The following is a 22,076-nucleotide window of genomic DNA, read 5'->3' on the forward strand; positions in this document are numbered from 1 at the left end:
TGTTACTACAGCAAAACATAATAATACGTACCTAATTCAGCAGGTCTCTGATGCAGGAATCAATCAATCAAGGATTTGTAAAGCGCAGCTAATCACCCATGTGGTCTCAAGGTCTCAAGGCGCTGAATGTAGGTGTGCTGCTCAGTTGAAGAGCCAGGTCTTGAGGTCCTTCTTTAACTGCTTCAGTGATGCGGTCTGCCTGAGCTTGAGAGGAAGTGTGTTCCATGTTCGGGGGGGTAGGTAGGAGAACGATCGTCCACCTGCTGTACTTTTCCAGATCTTTGGGACAGCTGCAAGGGCGAGCTGGGAGGAAGGGAGATGTCTGTTGGGTACGTAGAAGGTGAGGCGGTGGTTGAGGTGTGCTGGTCCTGTGTTGTGCAGTGCCTTGAAGGTGTGGATCAGAAGTTTGTATATGACACGCTTGTTTACTGGGAGCCAGTGTAGGTCTCAGAGGTGAGAGGAGATTCACCTGTGATGGGGGATGTCCAGGATGAGTCTGGCTGCTGCATTCTGGACTTGTAGTCTTGATTGAAGTTTCTTGGTAATGCCAGCATATAGTGCGTTGCCGTAGTCCAGTTTGTTGGTGATGAGTGCATGGGTGAATGTCTTCCTCGTGTCATGGGGAATCCATTTGAAAATCTTCAGTAGGAGACGGCGGGTGTGGGAGCTTGATGAGGAGACGGTGTTAATGTACGATACCTAGTAAAACAACCCACCCGGGTATGGCGCTCTCTATTCTAGGGCTTGGTGTAGTGTATGATTGCTCATTGTATGGCCCAGGGTCTGCGTGCAGCTTTCATGACCTTTACATTTTGCCCGGTCCCATGGTGAACAGCAGCACTGCTCTGCTTTTTACTTGGCTAAACACTGACAGAAGTTGTCAAAAACACGAGCAATCATTTAAGTCCTGCGTCACTTCTCTTTAGGAATATCTTCATGTTTGAAGAGAATAATAAAGAAAAATATGAACATACATCAGGAAGGGGCCTGAACTAGCAGGACAGTGGCCCTTAGCCAGCAAGTGACCGCCATGAAATCTTAGCTTAAAGCTAATTGGGTTTATAGAAATGGGGACTTGTGACGAACATAATTTGGGAAACTGCATTGTCTGTAAAAAAGAAAAATACAACTTAGTGACTGTTGGAATCTGTTCCACAAGTAAGATAGACGCTTGCGATTTTCACATAGTTTCATAGTTTCATAGTTTTATAATGAAGGAGCCCAGAAAGAATTCAAGGCTAAATCATGTATCATGGTGTTCAAATAACCAAACACAATGAAAGTGAAGATTCAGCTCCCATTTAGCGATGAAACAATGACCAAAATTATAGACTTGTACATATCAAACCGTGCTGATGGCCTATCGAGATAATATTGTTGGTATTGATATTGTTCCGGGTCCTCATTTTCTTCATTGTGGCCATGTGAAACGCTCACATAATAGCACTTAAAGGAGCAATGGCATATGAAGGACATGATTTGACTATGATCAAACAATTCGGGGACACAGGAGTAACATCACTCTACTGCATGACTTCTTATTTTACCTTTCTCACTACACCACATTTTAGCGAACGTACTATGAGACTAGATGTTTTCTCCCTCATGGGTAAAATCCAGTGATTTTTGGATTACAGCCCTGTTTTCTTATCAGTTATTTGCTACCAACATTTAGTTTGATTAAAGGTTTCCTATCTTTCCTATCTGTGAAAAAAACTAGCAGCAGAATATTTTGAAAATATGATTGCCCAAGAGCACACCGTTTGTCATAATGCAAGGCTGGGTGAAAAATGTGAAATTTGGTTTTCTTTTTGCTCATTACACAGCAACTGGGGTATGAGTGGTTTCCATGATGAGACTGAGGGACTTCTCACCAAAGTAATGTGGCTCTGATGGGGAACCTGCCCAGACTTGTAATACAAAGTTCACACCACATATCTTGCAAGTTGGTAAAGCCAGAATTAAATGTCAAGCCATAGGTAAAATATTCTCACTAAGCACATCAAGCAGTGGAGCTTCAGTGTTTGTGTCTGCCCACTTCAGTGAAGTGCACACTTTGTTGGTGGTCCTTGTCAATGGTTTTGTTATAGCTCTAACTAACTTAAATGAGCCTAAGCACTCCTAATTTTTATAGATAAGAGACTAAAGACATAAGAAGATTGTGAGGCCTAAGACTCTGTTTCATTCCAGTTCAATAATCAGGTTTCTTCCTTTGCCCCCAAAGGAAGAATTAGCAAGCAGAGAAGACAGAATGTTAACAAAAGACTCTGGGTTTCACATAAAAGTGGAAAATTACTCAGGGGAGGGTCAGTGCACAGTGTTCTCACTGACACAGAAAATAGGGCTGTGCATTCTACAAATTCACAAAACATGGTATGCGGCCACCATCAAGGGCAAATTTGAGGTACCACTCGAGATCACAAGACAGGTCCTGAACCTGGCATTGTTAGGGACAGGGCTAGACCTGTGTGCATATGTTAGGTTAGTCTGACACCCAGACCAAAATAAAAGTCAGGATACCAGTTTTAAAGGCAGTTGGGCACTCAGGGTAAGGGTACCCACCGGTTCACAAAGCTGGGGATATTTCTGTCCCTATGCTCTCTGGGTGGAGAAATCGGAACCAACTTCACAGTATTTGCCTACAAAGGTAAGTGACTCACTAAAACTTTAACTTTGAGATCCTTCACCTCCTTGAAAGCACTTTGTAGCACCTAGATGTGGCCTAGCACGCAGTGTGTGCTTTATAAATGCTTTTCTCAATCACTCATTTCATTTTCAATCTTCTGTTTCAGTATTGTGTGCCTTTTTCTGTCCACTGCTGAAGAGCCATGAATGTGGGCAGAAATTATACAGCAAAGTACTGCCAGTTCTGCAGAAACTGGACTTTGGTGTCTTGAACTATCTCAGCCAGTGGAGAAAAGACAGAGCAGGTGAGTGGTGGTTCTTTCTTCCTACAAAGTCATAAAACGCCTCCCTGCCAGGCTCAAAGGCGAGTGGAGTTAGAGTTTTGAAATGCATTTCTTCTCTTGACCTTTTTCTCTGGTCAGTTAATGTTAAGCATGGACATTTACCATGTCTTTGCCAAAAGAAGCCAACATTGAACACTAGAAATCATGGCTGCTTTGAATAAACAAATTTTGCTTCCTTTGTGAAAAGAACTCCCTGTACTTCGAAAATGTCTTTTCATGCCATAGTGAACAGCGCTGCCGTGATAGAAAAGGGAAAGAGTGATGTGGAGGCCACAAGAATTGAATTATCCAGAGCCAATCAAAGGATATACATGCTGGATAATGCAAAGCACAAATGGATAAACATTAATTCTACGTGGAGCATGGATGTATCCTACAGTGTCACTAGTATAACAGTGTGTTTATTCTCTGACACATTTTAACACTTGATATGGGATGTCCTGAAAAACAGACACACTAATGTCATGTTGTGGGGCCTTTATTTTTTCTGCAAGAAACAAAAGATGCATTGGCCTGTTGGTAGCCAAGTGCAGAATCTACAGCCTGACTGGAGATAGGACCATCCTTTCTGTTGTTCAACAAACAGGAATTGTTTAGTTTAGCCATGAGTTAAACCCCAGTCTACATACAACAAATCCAAGAAAGATTGTGTCCCCTTAACCTGCATAGGAGGACTTATTCCTTCCAGATGTTAAATGTCTATAAATTTAGAAGGTTCTAAACAACATATCATTTTCAAGGTGGACTAGTACGTTCACGATGGTGCAGAATATTTGTTCTCGCTGCCAATATAGCAAGGCCCACACCTAAGGAACAAATTCTGCATAGAAGATATTTCTCTCCTTCTGTTGGTCAGCAAAAGGATGGATTGAGAGCTCAATGAGGGTTCATTGGCACACATGCCTAGGTAAGAAGGTGGGTTGTCTGTTAGAATATCGTGAATACAAATATAGTCTGACATAAAAAGTATGGCGTAAATATTGTTTCCAAAAAATATTGGCCCCCTGGCTATTGATTTTTTGGTAATAACTTTTGTAGTGAAGTATTTATGTTAGACAGTATTTCCCTTCGCTAGAGATTTTTGCCCTTCGGGGTTTTTCCTCTGGGACTCTTTCTGGAGGGCACAGTCTGCCTTGACATCTACCTTGTCGGCAGCACCGTGGCTACCAGAAAGGGTTGCCCCTATCTCGGCCAGACCAGAATGTGCAAGATCCGAAGTTGCACTCCTGTTTCATCTGACAAGGACGGTAATAGAAGGGCGGAACATGACAGATTGCAATGTCTAAATGCCCATTTTGTACGGAAAATAATGGAAGATCCATCAGGACAGACAGTGGGAACAGTCCAGTCACTGATTCCCACTGTGCAACAACAGGCTCAAGAGATGCAGCAGGTACATGCTGAAAATACAGCGTTACGACAAGCCTTGGCCACTAGAACCACAGATGTTCCAACCGTCTCTGCTACCACTCCACATTATTCTGGTGATCCTAATAAACTGAAAGAATTTCTTGATTTTTTGCATTTCATCCGTCTCAATTTACTCGAGATAAAACCAAGTTGGGATACCTGATCAGTGCCTTGTCTGGTCCAGCTCTGGCTTAGGTGACCCCAGTGGTAGCCACAGATGATCCCAGGTTGTCCAGTTATACCACTTTTGTCACTGGCTTCAAACAAATGTTTGAACAACCTGGATTTGAGTCCTCTGCAGAAGAGGCATTGTGCGACATCCAGCAAGGTAACCAGGACATCTTACAATAGATAACACAGTTTAGACAACTTGAGGCAGAAATCACTTGGGTGGAACACTCAATAGTCACTCTTTTTCATACAGGATTACATGAAGAAATTAAAGATTAAGTGGTACATTCTCCTCTAGTAGATGACATGAAGGCTCCTATGGATTTAGTATTATCTATAGAATATCGCCTCTGAGAGCGTTGATTGGAGAAACACACAGGACTTGTTCAATCACATATGGGAACAACATGTATATTTTATCACTGTCAAGATGAAACCTACTCTGTTACTCCTATAACCTCTGGAGAGGAATCTATGCAGATAGATATGGCCCAGGGGTTGTTATCCGAGACCAAATGAGAATACAGACAAAAAAGGGATGGTGTGTATATAGAGGCAATTCAGGCCATCTGATTCGTGCCTGACTATTCGTCCTACTAAGCTGGTCAGAAACACCAACTCCCGTCTTCTATAAGAAGGAAGGGGACGGGACGATCTGAAATTCCTTCTTGCCCATGTTGTTACGATTAACTGACGGGAGAGAAAAAAGAGTGTTCACCTTGTTAGATTGTGGTGCTAGTGGGATATATCTTTATGAGAAATGGACAAGGGAAAGGAAAATATCTCGTATTCCCAAAGAAACACCAGAACAATTTCATACAGTGGACGGTACTCCTCTTGTCTCAGGACCTGTTACAGATGAAACACCGTCCTTGTGTTTAACATTTGGGCAAAATCAAGAATGTGTATCCTTTGATCTGACTGCTTCACATAATCACATAATAATATTAAGTATGCCCTGGCTGACACGGTATAGTCCCTACCTTAATTGGGGAACCAGAACCATTTCTGTACCTCTGGAGGCTGGAGCTGTGGTGCCCTTTGGAAAATGTATTTTCTTACCGAACCAGAAAAAGAGACTCTCAGATAGTATCTAGAAGAAAACCTATGAACTGGGCTAATTACATACTCCTCTTCACCTGCTGAGGCTCCTCTTTTCTTCATGCCTAAGAAGACAAAGGATTTATGTCCTTGCATAGACCTTTGAGAGCTTGACAAGATCACTATAAGAGACAGGTATTCTTTACCTCTCATCAAAAATATTCTGCAATCAGTCAGAGGAGCACTGATGTTCACTAAGTTAGATCTGAGGGGTGCCTATCACCTCCTACGAATCAAGGGAGGAGTAGAATGGAAGACCGCTTTTCGGACTCCTTTAGTCCATTTTGAATATTGGGTAATGCCCTTTGTCCTAACAAATTCTCCATCCATTTTCCAAAGAATCATGGACTATGTGTTTTTAGATCCTCTAAATCAAACTTTTGTAATATACTTAGATGATATCCTCGTGTACTCCACTCATCCAGATCAACATGCAACATGTTTCTCAAGCCCTGGAAAGACTCTGACAACACCAATTGTTTTGTAACCCAGGAAAATGCAAATTTGATAAGACCGAGGTGGAATATCTTGGCTACTGTATCAACAAGACCTGAATCGCTATGGATCCTAAGAAAGTCTGAGCTATTCTGGATTGGCCGTCCCCTTCTACAATATAAGAAACTCAACGTTTCTTAGACTTGGCCAATTTCTATCAACAGTTTATAGATTACCTCCCTCAGCCGACAAGTTCTATCACTCAGACCTTAAAGAAAGAAGCCTTAAGTGTGGATTTTGCTGGACAGAGACCGCTGATATAGCCTTCAAAACCCTTAAACAAGCTTTTACTCAGGCACCTATCTTACGGCATCCAGATACCACAAAATAGTTTATCGTAGAAACAGATGCTTTGAATAGAATAATAGGAGCTGTTCTTCAGAAATGAGACAACAATGGGTAGGAGCTGTTCTTCTTCAAAAACAAGACAATGATGGGCTAGAACACCCTGTCTTCTACTTATCTCATGTCTAGACTGATTATAAATGCAACTATCCTGTACTAGAACGACAGTGGTTCGCATTAAAAGTAGGCTGTGGTAAAGGAAGACAATTCCTAATGGGCATGGAAGAGCTCCTTGAGGCTAGTACTGATCACCAAAATTTGCAGTGCCTTCGGAATTTTCAGTGTCGGAACAGTCATCAAGCCCAGTGGGCCTTCTTCTTTAGTCAGTATGATTTCATTATTACATATATACTGGGTGTGCAGAAGATCCTGGTGGATGCCTTGTCCCGTTGTTACCCAGAAGGTATCACTCTTGCTTCATAGCACATAATAGAACCACTCCAGATTATTGCCATTGTACAATCCTTCCTTGATAGAATTTTGTCAGAATATGCATCCCTCACTAATGAAGAGTGAAAAACATTATATCCTCAACTACAAAAAAACTAAGGGATGCTGCTATCATGAAAAAGTGTTGTCCCTTCCTACTAAGAAAGTTAAAATAGAAGCATTTCAGATGTGTCATGACTCACCCATTGCTGACCATCATGGAGTCAAGGCGAGGCAATTCTCCATTCTTTCTGGCGGCCCACAATCAAAGACGACACCAAGGTCTATGTTTCTTCTTATCCTGTGTGTGCACAAGCTAAGGTTCCACATACTAAACCTGTAGGGTTACTATGACCCCTACCCGGTCCTCCAGCCCCATGGCATACTGTGTCTACAGATTTTCTGAGCTGGTTACCACCTTCCACAGGAAACTGTGTAATTATGGTAACTGTGGATTATTTTTCCAAGATGGCCCATTTCACAGCACTAAAGAAACTGCCCACAGCCAAATAATTAGGCGACATCTTCATACAGGAAATCTTTTGCCTTCATGGTCTCCCCCAAGTCATTATATTTGATTGAGGCCCCCAGTATGTTTCACTATTTTGGAAACATTTTTGCAAATCTCTACATATTAATGTAGCCTTATTTTTAGCAGCAACCTCTTTTTCTCGTTGACTCCATACTATCAGGCGAATGATACAATCCAATCTACTGGCTTCAAAACAAAGCATGAAGAAAACTGCTGATACAAGGCAATGTGCAGCCCCATCCTGTCAATTACAAGACAAAGGGCTTTCTTCTAAAATGTTACTTCATTGTTTATCCCTTAACACATTCAAACCTTATTTTTATGGTCCTTTCAAGATCACGCCAGTGGTGAATACAGTGTCCTTTCACCTACAGTTATCTCAGACATGGAGAATACATTTGGTGTTTCATGTGTTTTAGTTGAAACCTTTTGATCCTGATCCTTTTCAGATAAGTTTTTCTTGTCCTCCCCCTCTTATGGTAGGTAGTGAACCTGATTATGAGGTACAGGAACTATGTGACTCCTGTTTTTTCTGAACTGTCTTCAGTTCCTTATTTACTGGAAAGGTTATCCTCTCATTGAACGTTCCTGCAAAGATGCTACTTCTGTTCATGCTTCTATTCTTGTCCGGGGTTTTTCCCACCTTTTTCCAGACAAACCCAGGGTCTCGGGGTGGGTGGTTTGCAGGGTGGAGGGGGGGACCTACTGTTGCACTGTGGGCAGATCACAAACCTGCAGCATCCCATTTCCGACCCTCAGCGAGGTCATTGGCCAGGTTCCTGGGCTGTTGGGTCCACTGCAGGCCATCTAGTGCAGCACAGTGTTGCGTCACGGGTGCCTCCTGCAATGCTTACATAAATCCTTGCCTTACCTTCATGTTCTGGGGTCCTGAAGGGCCCTATTCTTGTTTCTTGTTTTCTTCCTAGGTTCCGTGCTATGTTTCTTCTTCTCCTTGTTCCCTTAATTCTGTTGCTTCCCAACATGCATTTTTGATTTTTCTTTGTCCCCTTCCAAAATGGTGTCCTTTCCTATCATATTCAATGTATGTTCCCAGTCCAAAATGGCATCTTTTCTTTTTCCTGTTTGTCATCTCCTGTTAACTAGTATATAAGGATCCTGGTTTTTTTTTCTTCCTTGCATTGCAGCACTCCCTGTTTGGTGGTGGATCCTGCTCCTGTTAGCTCTTCCTGTGGGGTACTTCCTGTTGACTACTCCTGTGGTTTCTCAGCAGTTCTATTCCATGAAGCCGTGGAATCCTGAAGCTCTTTTACTATCCTGTATTTCTGGAGTTCCTGTGCAAGAGTTTTTTTTTTCCTTTTGGGGTTTTTCCTCTGGAACTCCTTGTGGAGGGCACGGTCTGCCTTGACAGCTACCTTGTCAGGAGCACTGTGGCTACTGCAAAGGGTTTCCCCTATCTCAGCCAGGCCAGACCGTGCAAGATCCGAAGCCACACTCCTGTTTCATCTGACAAGAAAAGTTAGAGAAGGGTGGAATGCGACAGAATCCAGATCACTAGCAATATTTTCTGAGTGTCTTCACTCCCCACTTGAATCACAAATGATTGACACCGAAAAGGCTGCCTAAAGCCAAGCTAGTCAGACCTATAGAACTTCATGAAAAGTTGGATAACAAATGGAATGGGTAACTCTATGATGGAGAACTACACCATACTCAGTCCAAGCAGCCCTTACAAGAGCTTCAAGCCTACCCTTTTGGTGAAAACCTGTTCCTACGTTGCTTTATTGTGGTTTTCACTCTACATTTACTGTATGTGTTATAAACAAGAATACAACTGGTTTGTAATTGCATGTTTTTAAGTTTATACCATGGTTATTTCTCATGGGCATATATGCACTTGACAGAGAAAACCAATATAACTGGTTCATAATGTTTGTTGTGTGGGGATGCAAGACCATTGTATGACCTTTCCTTATTTATAAATGTGCATCTGTGGCTGATGAAGGTTTGAGATGAAGTAACAAAGCATGGTACTGAAGTGAAATATGTAATAATTTGAAAAAAAGGTACAGGAGGCTAAACAATATCCCATTCTCAGTCAGCATCTTTAATTGACTGTCAGCAACTTTAATAAAAATCTCTGCTGCACAAAATGTGAGTCAGTGCAGTCCCAAAGCATCCCCTCGTTTGCATGGTATAGGCCCCATGCAAACAAGTATATGCTTTCACCTCTTTGCTCGCACGGTATTACAGACATGAATGCAAGATAAAATAAAGTGTGTGGAGGCACAGTGATTATCTTCTTCATATGAGGTGGAGCACAGTTGTGAGTCCCCTGAAAAGCCCTTTGGAGTAGGGGCCTCTGGATTCCTGGGAGCTCCCCAGACACCCTCCTGCAGGCAGTGAGGCAGGTCTCTTCCCCCTCCTAAAAATGAGGCAGACCTGCTTGCAGTGAAAGACAGAGCAGCGGTTTCAAAAGCTCAATCTTTCACTGATAGGCTCTCAGGGTTGGCTCCTTTGCAATGACGAAGGGGCGTCGCCCCACTAGCTAAGCCAGCAGCTGAAAACTAAAACAATATTTTACTATTGTTTTATTTTTCAACTGCTGGCTCAGCCGGTATGTGCAGGGAGGGGCAGGGATGGGCCATGGGTGGGGTATAGGGGAGGGAGAGTAGAGTTCACCTAATTGTGCATGTCAAACTTACATGCGCACTTAGGTTTCTCTAACCCGGCTGCGTTGCACAGCTGGGATGGAGAAACTGCACAGACTCACATTCACTGTCTGAGCAGCAGACCAAGTCGCCCAGAGCAATACTGACGCTGCTGTGATGCTAGGTACAGCATGAGAGTAGCACCAGGATTGCATGGTAAGTTTTTTTTAAATGTATTATTATTTTATTTCCCCTCCGTCCCCCCTCCCCTCTCTCCCCCACCCAACGCTCCCCTTGAAATTTGTGGTGGCTGCCGCTGTATGCTCTCCCCAGCACATGAACAAATTGTCAGAGTTTGCAACTGTGCTGAGGACAGCACATTTTTTCCTGTGTTTTGCAACAGCATTTTCCTGGCCTGCAAAGAGTTCACACAGTTAAGGGTGCACTGTGATGCAAACACGGACCGTGCTGTTTCTATGTAATTCAGTACACCATGTTGGTGTCTACCCATCAAGATTAGATAGACCATGGAGTTGGCTCAAGCTTCAGGTATGTAAACGTTCTGTGCACAAACATTGTTGCAAGGGAGTATCAAATGCAATGGTTTTGGCTAGAGTCTTCTCTTGGTATCTGTCAGAATAAAATCTATTTCCACAGTTGTCAGCTTACTAGCTATATTATACTGTAATAAATGTGGGGTCTCAGCCATGCTCCTGGGAGCATTGCCATTGATCTGTGCCTGTTTGCCGTGCTTTTACTATAAAAAAAACAAAAAGCAAATCAATTTCTCCAGAAGCTACACCACAAGGATATTTTGCCTGTTTTCCTTTATTCAAGCAGAGAGGTAGTTGTTAATGGGGAGGCTAATTTCAATACGTTCAACTACATCGGGCCATAAGTACACATACAGTGATTTTGCTAGCTTTCAGACATATTCTTATTCAACATTTGAGTTTTTCAGGTGGGTGGATTATTGTTTTTGTATGCAGAATCAGTATTTTCAGTCGTCTTCTCGCAAGAGAGATAGGCAGTCCGATGATGGAAAGAACAAACCACCAACAGTCCATGCTATATTTTCACACTGCAAATTTGGTGAACTGGAGTAAGAAGAGGGGGAGACCTGCTTTCATTCTGGTGCTTCATGAGTTACCATCTTGTGCATTTGCTGAGGGGCATTTGTGTTTGCTGTTATTTATAAGACTATGAGCTTTGCTAGAATTTAATTTGGCTTCATAAAAGCAGGCTACTTCATGGAAAAGTCATTTGGTTTTCAGACATTCAGTATTCCCACGCAAGTCTGGCTCATCTCCTTCAGGCTTATTATCCAAACCGAATGCCACAGGCCTGCACCAGGATAATGTTTGCAAGGATGGCATTCCCCCGTTAGGGGGACTGCAAAAACAGTGCAGTGGAATCTAAGAGATTCCTCTGCGCCATTTTTAGCGGCTATACAATGGTATGCCCCTTTTAAACGCCTGCTCTCCGCCAAAATTGTGGAGCAAATCTTGCACTGTACAGCAGCGTCAACAATTTTTACACTGTTGCCCCTACCGTTTGCCATGGTTTGCTGTATATTAAGTACGGTGCAAACATGGGGGCGGTAGGGGGAGCAAGGGGCCACAAGAAAAGTGTTTCTACATGTAATGTACCGCCACTTTTCTTAAATCCGGCACTTAGGCCCTCATTTCAACCTTGGCGGGCGACCTATGCAGCCGCAAACCTGCCAGCCGCATTTCAACATCCCAGCTGGGCCGTAACCTTGGAACCGGATCCTAATGGAGCCGGCGGCAATGTGGCGGTGCGGCAGGTGCAGCAGCACCCTTCGCGCTTTCCACTGTCTGCCAAGCAGACAGTGGAAATCACGATGAGACTGTGCCTGGGTGCCCCTGCACTGCCCATGCGAAGTGCATGGGCAGTGCAGGGGCACCCAGGAGCACCGCAAGTCCCCTTACCACCAGTCTTTCCATGGCGACAGGCTGGTGGTAAGGGGAGTCAAAATCCCCAGGGCAGTGCTGCAAGCAGCTCTGCCCTGGCGTATTGCGACCGCCGCGACCTCATGGCTGTAAACCGCCGTCCCGGCGGTGTGACGGTCAAAATATGGCATTTCGTACCGCCAGCCTGTTGGCGGTACGAACGCCACTTCAACCCTTAGGCCCTTAGTGTCTTGCTCTTTCATGTTCATTGCAGACATGTAGAAAAAAAGCAGAATCTCTACTGCAGAAATACGCACACCGAAAAGCAGTTAATAATTTTTGTTGAAAGATATTAGGATCAGTTTCATGTAAGTCAACAAAATGCTGTGTTGAAACATGCAGCGATTCTGTCTTTCCTGTGATGACCTACAGCATGGAAAAAAAATATGTTGCATAAACATCTCCTTTCTGCTGAACACATTTCATTTTAGAAAAAACATATCAGAAGAAGGAAAAAGCAGTTTCCTTGTTAAAACCACATCTGTAATTATGCTGCTCCGAGACCTGCCTTTCACTTTGACTATTGTCAGGCGATATTGTGACGTTAGAACTTAACTGTAAAACTGTCAATTCTTTATATCAGGCAATTGGGAAATCAGAATTGGGCTTTTATACAGGGATTGCAATCTTCCATGTATCATATAACTATTAAAGAGTCATTGCTATATCAGAACAACAAAAAATTGCATATAAAAACAAATGCATGGGGGTGTAATGCATAGCAGTGCCTTTGAATTGCAGTGCTTTTACGCAGACTGAAAGGTAAATGTGTTTTTCTTGCTCTCTTTTGTAGAGAAGGCCAATATAAAGATGTGTGAAGATGACAGCGAGCTAGACAGCACCACTTTGTATCCTGAGGTACCTATGTTTCTTTGTTCTTTCAGCCAGCACCTGCTTAGCTTCTCATGTTCATGATGTATGTTCAACACTTTCTTGACAGGAAAAGGTATGTTCTATAAGCAAGTTGATGCAGAGCTCAATCCATATTCTTGAAAAGGAGCTTGAGGTCTCCGCCAGTACAATGGTTACCAAGCAGAAATTGACTTCGGTATGAGAGTGCAGTAATTCATATGGGTGCTCTACACTGTACCAGTATAACATAACATGCTCCTTTGATCCAGAGGGCACATATCCTTTAGCTAAGGCAATGACAATGGAACATGTGTCAGTATAATAATGAAAGGGACCCCCTTTCAGAGTGATGGTGGCCGAGGTAGCTGGGTCAGATCAAACAGAAAAAATAAACTTACTATATCTAATTAAACTAATCATATCTAATTAAACTGTACATAAGTGTGGTCAGACGGTTCAACTGAACCCATCAACAGAGATAGAATGTATGTATATACGTGCTGGTATTTTTGTAGAACAAACCTATTCGAGGAGCAACAGAGGGCTGAATAAAGAGAGAGATGCCTGCGTATATTTCATGATTGTTTCTAATAAGAGGTGAGACATGCAGATCACATTGCGGGGGATGGTATTGCTCTTCAAAGAAATTAGCATGCCCCCAAAGATCTACAGAACCTCTCAATAAATATACATGACATTTTATTGCCAGAATACGAGCAAAACATACTTAAAATAGTTATTGAAACTCTTAAAAAATATTAAAACAGTAAAAAAATATCTAACTCCTCCCTTGTCAGATGAAGCTACACATGCATAACTAAACAAAACTTGTCATTAGTATTGAACCTGCATTGACTATCATGTCACCACTTTTTAGCAGGTCTTACTACTGATTTCACATCACCTTCCTTCTGCCTTTTCAAGGATTAACACTGATCAGCAATAGGAATCCCATTGTCTTCTATGTGCTGGCTTATAGAAGACATTGGAATTCAATGCTCTACTGCAAACTCTTGTAAATTGCAGACATGGGCAGGCTGGCTTACCCTCTGACTCTACTGAGGCGACTTTAGTCCATTTGGGACTGTCTTAGTCAGCTGCTCCCCTTCCTCTTAGTCAATAAGCCTGTTGAGTGTGGAGCTGCTGATGTGAGTTCTGTGGAGTATCATCAAAAATTACTGAAAATCAATGGATTCTGTCAGTCTGTATGCTTATTATGATTATTAAAGCATGGGACTGTGCCATATAATGAGGATGCTACATGCTGCTTTGTGTAAAAGCGGTAAGCGACGTTGGTGATAGATAACTGTCTCCAGCGGCAGCTTCATAATTAAATATTATGTGCGGCAATGAGGCATTTCTTTACCTAGAAAGGATAGCTAAACTGCAGAAGGAAGTGACAGGAATATCTGAGTTAGAGACCCCCTAAGAGAAGAGGCGAGTTAGAGACCTCCTGAGATAAGAGAGCATGCTTGGATGGTCTCTGGAGAAGGAGGGGAAATGATGTGGAAGAGGAGAGTAGATGAGGGGATTTGATTGAGAGCGCTGTGTGCTGAGGCTGAAGGCAAAGCAAAGTGCCTGTCGGTGGGATGGTGTCTCTGCATAGCACTCAGGACAATGGTCATGTATTCCAGTTACAATTGAAATTCAGTGTAAATGTATGTGAAGGGAGTGCACAGAGGTCAAAATATTTAGAAGGCAAAAGCACAAGGAAATAAAGTGCTTACATGTGGAAGAGTGCTGTGTGTGTTTGGGGTGGTAAAATGAGGGAAATGTGAAGAAGTGCAATCATGGGAAGGTGAAAAGAGGGTGCTGAACAGGAGAGAGGAGGCGCTTGCATATCTAACATAGAGCACACGTAACTGAAGGCCCTACTCCTTCCACGGCCACAGTAATGTTTAATTCAGTCTCGCCATTTCATAATTGAAACATTTCCAATATTAATTATTTATAAATAATCGTTATTGTTACACATTTATCTTAAACAGGTAACAACCATTGACATAGTCAACTGTACTGACAGGTTTTAAATGAATGTTAGTTGTGTTATATTTCTGGATGCAGTAACATCTCGGAGAAAAACCAAAATACAGGCCAGGTGACACAATATTGGTACCACAAAAATGTATTTTGCATGTTCCCCTTAAGAGAGCCCCCACATATTTTATCCAATTTAAACACCTGTCTGCGTGTATTTCTGTATGATTGATAGCAGTCAGCAGCTGTGAGTGCTTCCTGATGCCTGGTTAGAGCATTTTCTTTCAAAGTTGATGCGCATGCAGTGCAAGACACTGGGTAAGCACACACTTTAAAGGGTCTGAAGTTGTTGCAGTGTACAATTCACAAATTAAAGTAAAGGGTGAACATATTAGTGCAGCAAGATTTGGGGCAGTTTTTAATGTGTTTAATATTTCAAGACTATACAATCCCACTTCTTTATAAACCTTGCTTCATCACTAAATTTATTTCCTTTCAAATGCACCATTTGTCAGTATTTTATTTTTTTTCACGTTTTTTGGGGAGGAGGACCCACTCTGAACCTCTCGTTTGTCCATTAAGCTTGCTCGCCTCACTCACTATATAAAAGTCATACCCAGACTTTTACGCCTCACCACTTTCAAATGTCACCAGCTGCCACTGGCTTTAAAAATAAAGGGCTTTGGGATGGTCACAAGTACATTTTTGTTCCAATTAGCATTAACATCACAATGTCTTCCTTTGGATACCTCAACACTTGTATTAGGTTCACCTTTATAGTAATCACCAATTGTTGGTTGGTTTGTTTTTGCCAACCTCCGATGTTAAGGATTTTTTTCGGAAAGGAAGCCTTATATTTAGTTGCAGTTCTTTTTAAAAGGTAAACTTAGTCCCTGATGCCGTAAGTCAGAACAATGGGGCCTGTTTAAATTTATTAAATTTTTGAGAAGTTAATGTAAAAAAAATTTCTTAAATGAAATAAATTAACAAATAAGGTTCAATAAACTTTACTACATAATATTTATATATAAAAATGATAGGTTGGGATTTTTTAATTGTTTTAAGTAATAATACATACAGTATAAATGACTAATATATTTATGAAATTATTGAACAGTTAATTTGATTAGGTAACGTGATGCAGCAATATTTAGTTCTCTGGTTTTAATAATAATTTTAATTTAATTTACATTTTCGTTTACATTAAAAAAGTGTAATTCTTTTTAGAATTAGTTTTCCCTATTCTTTACCATAGGGAGAGCTCCACCACGATATTAGTGACCTCTACCTATAAGTGGAAAGTTACTAACAGTAGCTTTACAGTTGTAAATTCTTTCATGCAGACTTCACCCCCTGTTTTGATCGGATGCGGACATGTAAGTCACCTACTAGTAAATTTACACTCTGAAATGTTGAGTAGCAAAGATGTGTACAGTTACTGCTAGTTTACACATGAGTAAATCTTTACCTTTGCGACAAGGCCCCACAGAGTGTGCTCATCATGTGACTAGTTAAACGTAAATCAAACTAAAATGTAAATACATTATATAGACAATTAATTAAACTGTAAAACAGGATTTCTATTTAAATATCAGTGTTCCAATATACTGCATACAGTACTGAGGATTACATTTTGAATACAGCCTTGGTGTACACCTAAGAGGTCAGAGGTAACGTCACGGTCTAACTGCCTGTCTTATGCCACTACTAGGTATGGACTGTGACTACTGCTGCTCCTGCTGGCCATAGTTCTTTCTTTCAGTGCCAGCAGGCTCTCCATATTTAGTACTGGGAGCTTTCTCTCAGATGCCCAGCAGGGCTGTGCTGGTTGACACTGCCCATTAAAATCCTCTACATCACATATAACCTTGAACTTGTGAAGGATGACACTGTGTTCCACATACACTTAAATCTCTTTTTCTTGTGTCTGTGCAAACTCCTGGCAACGCTTTTCCTTTCCCTTTTGTATGTTTTTGTTTTGCATACTGTTGGAAATTGCCTTTTCTGCTGGGTTATCCCCAAACTGTTTGCCATTCTCCTCCTATTTTTCCGACCCTGTTTTTGTTATCTTAAGGACTCTGGGCACTTTAACATTCCTAATCGGTGCTAAAGCGCATGTGCTCACCCCCCCAACAACTCAGAATAATTGGCTTACACCAATTTGGCTTATTTCATTTACCTATAAGTCCCTTGTAAAGTGGTATACCATATACCAAGGGCCTGTAAATTAAATACTACTAGTGGGTCTGCAGTGCCCAGAAGATTGCTCCACCCACAGAAGTAGCCTTTCAAACTAGTCTCAGGCCTCCCACTGCAGTCCCTGCGTGCACAGTTTACTGCCACACTGACTTGGCAAGTCAAACTACTTGCCAAGGCCTAAACTCCCTTTTCGCTACACCTAAGTCACCCCTAAGGTTGGCACTAGATAGCCCTATGGGCAGGGTGCTGTGTATGTAAAAGTTAGGACATATGTCTATAATTATTTTATGTCCTAGTAGTGACAAACAGCCTATTTAGTTTCTCACTACTGTGAGTGCTGCTCCTTGCATAGTAATTCTTTGGAAATGCCCTTACATATGTCTAAGTGGTATCTTCTGATCTATAAGGATGAGCGTGGACATGTTTAGTATGTTTGGAATGGTAGTGAGAAATCCTGCTTATTGGTGTAGGTGGAATTTTTATTACCATTGTAGAAATGCCACTTTTAAAAAGTGGGCATTTCTCTGTGCTTATAACTCTAGTGCTTTGCAGCCTGGCTCCAATCCACATTTGGGGCAGAGTGACAGCTCCACTTGGTGCATGCTTTCTAGACAGTCATCGCACAGGAGGGGCTGAGTATGACAGAAGAGGCATCTGCACACTCATAGTCTTCCTTGGCTGTGGAGATGGATGATCATTCACACCTTACATGTGAATAGGCTGCACCTGCCTTCACACAATGGACTGATTACCCCCTACTGATGTCTGAAGACAGGGCTGGGTTAAAAGGGTGTTGTGCTTCACTTGAAAGGGCTTTTTTGAAGTTACCCCCTGAACAAATACTTTCTGAGTACAAGTGGAGGGGCTGTAGCCCCCTGATTTTAGAGTACTTTTGGAACAGGGATCGACCCTCTGCCAGAGGGACTGCTGAACTGCACAAATGACTCATCTGGACTGCTCTTCTTTTGTTGCCCTGCTGTCTCGTGTCTGCTGGGTGGCCCAAAGGACTCATCTGGATTGCTTTTCTGTGTGTTGCCCTGTTGCCAGCATGCTCACTACCTTCCTTTAGAATGCTAAGGTTCTGTGCGACTACTAGGAAGAACTGCCACCTGAAACGCTTCTTCACCCCAAGGGTAGGGTGCAGTGTATTTAAAAAATTGGACATGTACTCTTTAAGTTTTACCTGTCTAGGTAGTGAAAAACACTTACATTTGTTTTCACTACTACAAGTCCTGCCTCCCTTAACAATGGAATTGCCTTATTGCATTTTATAAGCCTTATTTCCAGTTGGGACGAGATGGTACCCCCAAGTTTGGTGTCTCCGGAATCGCAGTTTAAAACCACAACTTATGGTGAAGTTGGATTTTAAATTGTAATTCTGAAAATGCCACTTTTAGAAAGTTGGCATTTTCTTACTTTAAATCATCTAGTGACTTCTGCCTATTTCTGAATACACGTCTGTGTGAATGATAGCTGGGCTCTTGTGCATTCCCTCCTGACAGCCACACATAATGGGAGCTTAGGTGTGGCTGAGTGGTCATCTGCATGTTGATGGCCCATTCTGGGCTGGATGGGAAGGAGGATCTGCCAAACCTGAATGGGATGTGTCCTAAGCCCTCACAAAGGGTTGCTTTTCCCACTGTTGTGTGTCTGCAGCCAAGGCAGGATGGGCAGGGACTTTGTGCATTTCAAAGACGTCTCTTTGAAGTCTCCCCCACTTCACAGGCACCGCTAGATATAAGAACTGGACTTCTGATCCTACCAGATGGGTACACTGCTGGACCTGAAGGCTGAAGATGTTCTGCCACGAAGAAGGACTGGTGTGCTTCTGAAGGGACTGTCATGTTGGACTCTGCTGGACTTTGCTGGACTCCTGCTCTTCTGTGCCTGCCCTGCTGTCTGCTGTACTCCTTGCCTGGGAGTGTGTAGGACTGGACCTGGATCTGTACATCCCCAGAACCAAACTGACTCCAAGGCCTTTCTGGCTTGGCTCCTTTTCTGACATCTCAGGGACATCAAATACTTCACTCACCCCTGCAGCAGCCTCTGGGCTCTGCCAACTTTGAGTCCTGCCCTGTCAAGTGGTGAATATCCAGTCCTGGGCCCTGGAAATTGGGTTCTGTAGCCGTTTCTACAAAAATACACTCATCTTCATAACTGCGCCAATTGGAATATCCTCATCTCTCTCCCCGCTGTATTGCCGCTGCTGCTGGGAACAAGGACATTGCAACACCAGCTGTGCGGCTCAGAATCGATGCATCAACAGCAACGCATCTTCGGCTGCGCGGCTTGACAGCGGTGCTTCACCTTTATCACCAAGGGTTCCCTGACTACACATCCTTGACTATGTGGATCGGAACCGATGCATCACCTGTTCATCGCCTCTTCTGCTCCTTGCATCAGGTCTCCGACATCAACACATTCTCCATTCAAAAGGTACTTTTTCAGCAGGATAAGGTTGGTTCCCATATCCGATCCACACTCCATCACGGTCAGCTTGACTTTTCAAATTTGACCCGGTGTAGCACAACCAGATAGCCCAGGTTGGCGCCTTAAGCTTCTAAGCACTATATTTGCAGACATTTAAAAAAAAATTGTATCTCAACTTCTCCTTTGTGGACTTTTGTTGTTTTGGTCTTGTTTGGTTTATTAAAGGAAGCTCTATTTTTCTAACCTAGCATGGATTATTGTTGTGCAGTGTTTTCACTGTTTTACTGTTTTAAGTGTTGCACATATACTTTACACATTGCCTCTTACGTTAAGCCTGCTCTGTGCCAAGCTCCAGAGGGTGAACACATGTTAATTTATGGTATGTAACTGACTTACCCTGATTAGGATTGTGGTCCCTACTTGGACAGCGTGCACACCTCTGCCAAATAGAGACCCAGTGTCTAAAACCCACCATCTAGCCTATACGTAGTGAAGTCTTGCATGATTTCAGGAAAAGTCTGTTCTTCACAACAGTGGGCGGGTTCATGATCCTTCTCAGAGAGAAGAACCAACAGCAAAACACAGAGATCGCGACTTGTTTAATGTAATCAAGTGTTGCTAACTTTCCGGGGTTAGTGAATGTAAGCAATTACATTTCTTAAAAAATAAACAAATTGTATTCAATGTTTTTTCTGCCTAGGTCAGTTGTTCAAGTCTTTTAAGAGAGCTGTCCGTGACCGACACAGAAGTCTCAGAAATATCGTTGACAGAAAATGGAACGTTCAACTTGTCAGGGAGCTACACTCCACAAACTGATACCTCCGACGGTATGTGATAATGCCCCATTACAATGAAGAGCTTAAATAAAACTGTGTTTTTCAGAGTCCAGAGGGGTAATAATTTAATGCTTCTAACCTATTGTTCTGAAGTTATCCTATAAGACCCTGTATATGTACTTGTGGTTAACAGTACACAAGTTGTATGTTCTTGATGTAGCAGCTCTGTTTCCCTCAGCTTTAGTTTATAATAAGTACACAAGTTGTATGTTCTTGATGTAGCAGCTCTGTGTCCCTCAGCTTTAGTTTATTATAAGAACTATCTCCCACTCATTGGTTTATATGCAGTCTTTCCTGAAATCGTCATGACCTGTCCGCCTGGTGCCATGCAAAGTATCCTGTCCAAAGTGCATCGTTAGGAAGGTTTTCAGCCTGATTAAGAATACAATTGTTTAATTTCATACAAGTTAGAGTTTTTGAGAGGCAACATTTCAACTAGTATTTTGGCAAAAAAGGTTTGAAAATAGGAAGTAATTAATGTTGTACGCCGCAGCAGAGCACAAGGTTTCTATAGCTGCAGTGCCATCTTAGTTATGAAATAAGACATGGGTCCAGCTTAGGCCTGCTCCTACAAAATAAGTACATTTCAGTTTAAGATGCAAAGGGGGTTATTTAGACCAGGCTTCTTCAACAAGTAGCTCGTGAACTACTGGTAGCTTTCCAGCTTTCTTTAAGTACCTTTCTGGTGTACAGGCCAGCCTACTAAATTAGAAGCTTTTGTTTGGTTGATTTAATACATATGTATCAAAATTGAAAAGCATGTATACAAGCCAAAAATATGTGCATTTTCAAATCTTATATGCTGATGTTTGGAGAAAATGGCTGAATTTCTAGAATATTTTTAAAGCTAATATTTGAGTGGTAAATCTGGCGGCATTGGGGATGGGGGCGGTTATTAGTCATATTATCTTGGTACCAGGGGCACTGCAATTGTGGCTGTTGTGTAGGACCCAGGTAGAGGCATTCCAAATTGACAAAGCCTTTTTGACCTTACAAGTGGTAACCCTTCCTGTCTCACCGAGGTGATCACTGCTGTCAGATTTGCATGAAGTGGCCACCAATGTAATCTTGCCTGATACAGTCACTCTAATATTATTAGTAGTGTGGGATGATTTTCATTGAGTATAAGTAGTTCTTACTACTGAAAAGTGTGTGGATCCATGCTTTAGACCCACACGTTAGTGCTAAATGAGCGCAGGTATAATCTGTGCCCATTTTAGCACTAGCACCTTATAGGACCCGAACCCAAATCGTGCTCAGTTATGTTTGCGTGGGCAGGTATCACCAATTCCTCCCTAGCCACACATCCATATGCAAAATAAGATGCTAAGTGTTAGCACTTGCACAAAACAGTTACCACAAGAAATGCCAACACTAATAAAACTACTACCAATACCACCAATTCAAAAATATACAAATATTCACATTTTGCTTTAGCTATGAGTATTGCTCTTTAAAACAAGATGACTGTGATAGGTTTGGCTTTTGCAGGTTATTCACAAGAAAAGAAGTGCAATGTTACAAGATCTGTCAGATCTCATCTTTCACTCTGAAAGCCACATAACTTGAATGACGGTTAGAGATGCAAGCATTTAAACTGCATAAAAATAAACCCTACGGACCCTTGGCCTTAGTTTGGAATACACAAGTACATGAGTACACCTATGCACTACAGTTAACCAGATATCTGCTGTATGTACGCTAACTGTACCAACACATATGAATAGTTGAATCTGTCAAGTGAGTCA

At 42.2% G+C, this 22,076-nt stretch overlaps 1 protein-coding gene across 2 annotated transcripts in view; it reads left to right on the forward strand.

Annotated features, from left to right (window-relative positions):
- The window catches only part of RETREG1 (reticulophagy regulator 1), a 609,140-nt gene that overhangs the window by 568,384 nt on the left and 18,680 nt on the right, over nt 1-22,076 (forward strand). For both annotated transcript variants that reach the window (XM_069219479.1, XM_069219480.1), the window contains 3 exons: nt 2,793-2,930; nt 12,828-12,892; nt 20,193-20,319. In XM_069219479.1, coding sequence (XP_069075580.1) covers nt 2,793-2,930; nt 12,828-12,892; nt 20,193-20,319 — 330 coding nt within the window. The remainder of the gene's footprint in view (nt 1-2,792; nt 2,931-12,827; nt 12,893-20,192; nt 20,320-22,076) is intronic.

This window comes from Pleurodeles waltl, chromosome 2_2, assembly GCF_031143425.1.
Source record: "Pleurodeles waltl isolate 20211129_DDA chromosome 2_2, aPleWal1.hap1.20221129, whole genome shotgun sequence".
In the NCBI taxonomy this organism is placed as follows: Eukaryota; Metazoa; Chordata; class Amphibia; order Caudata; family Salamandridae; genus Pleurodeles; species Pleurodeles waltl.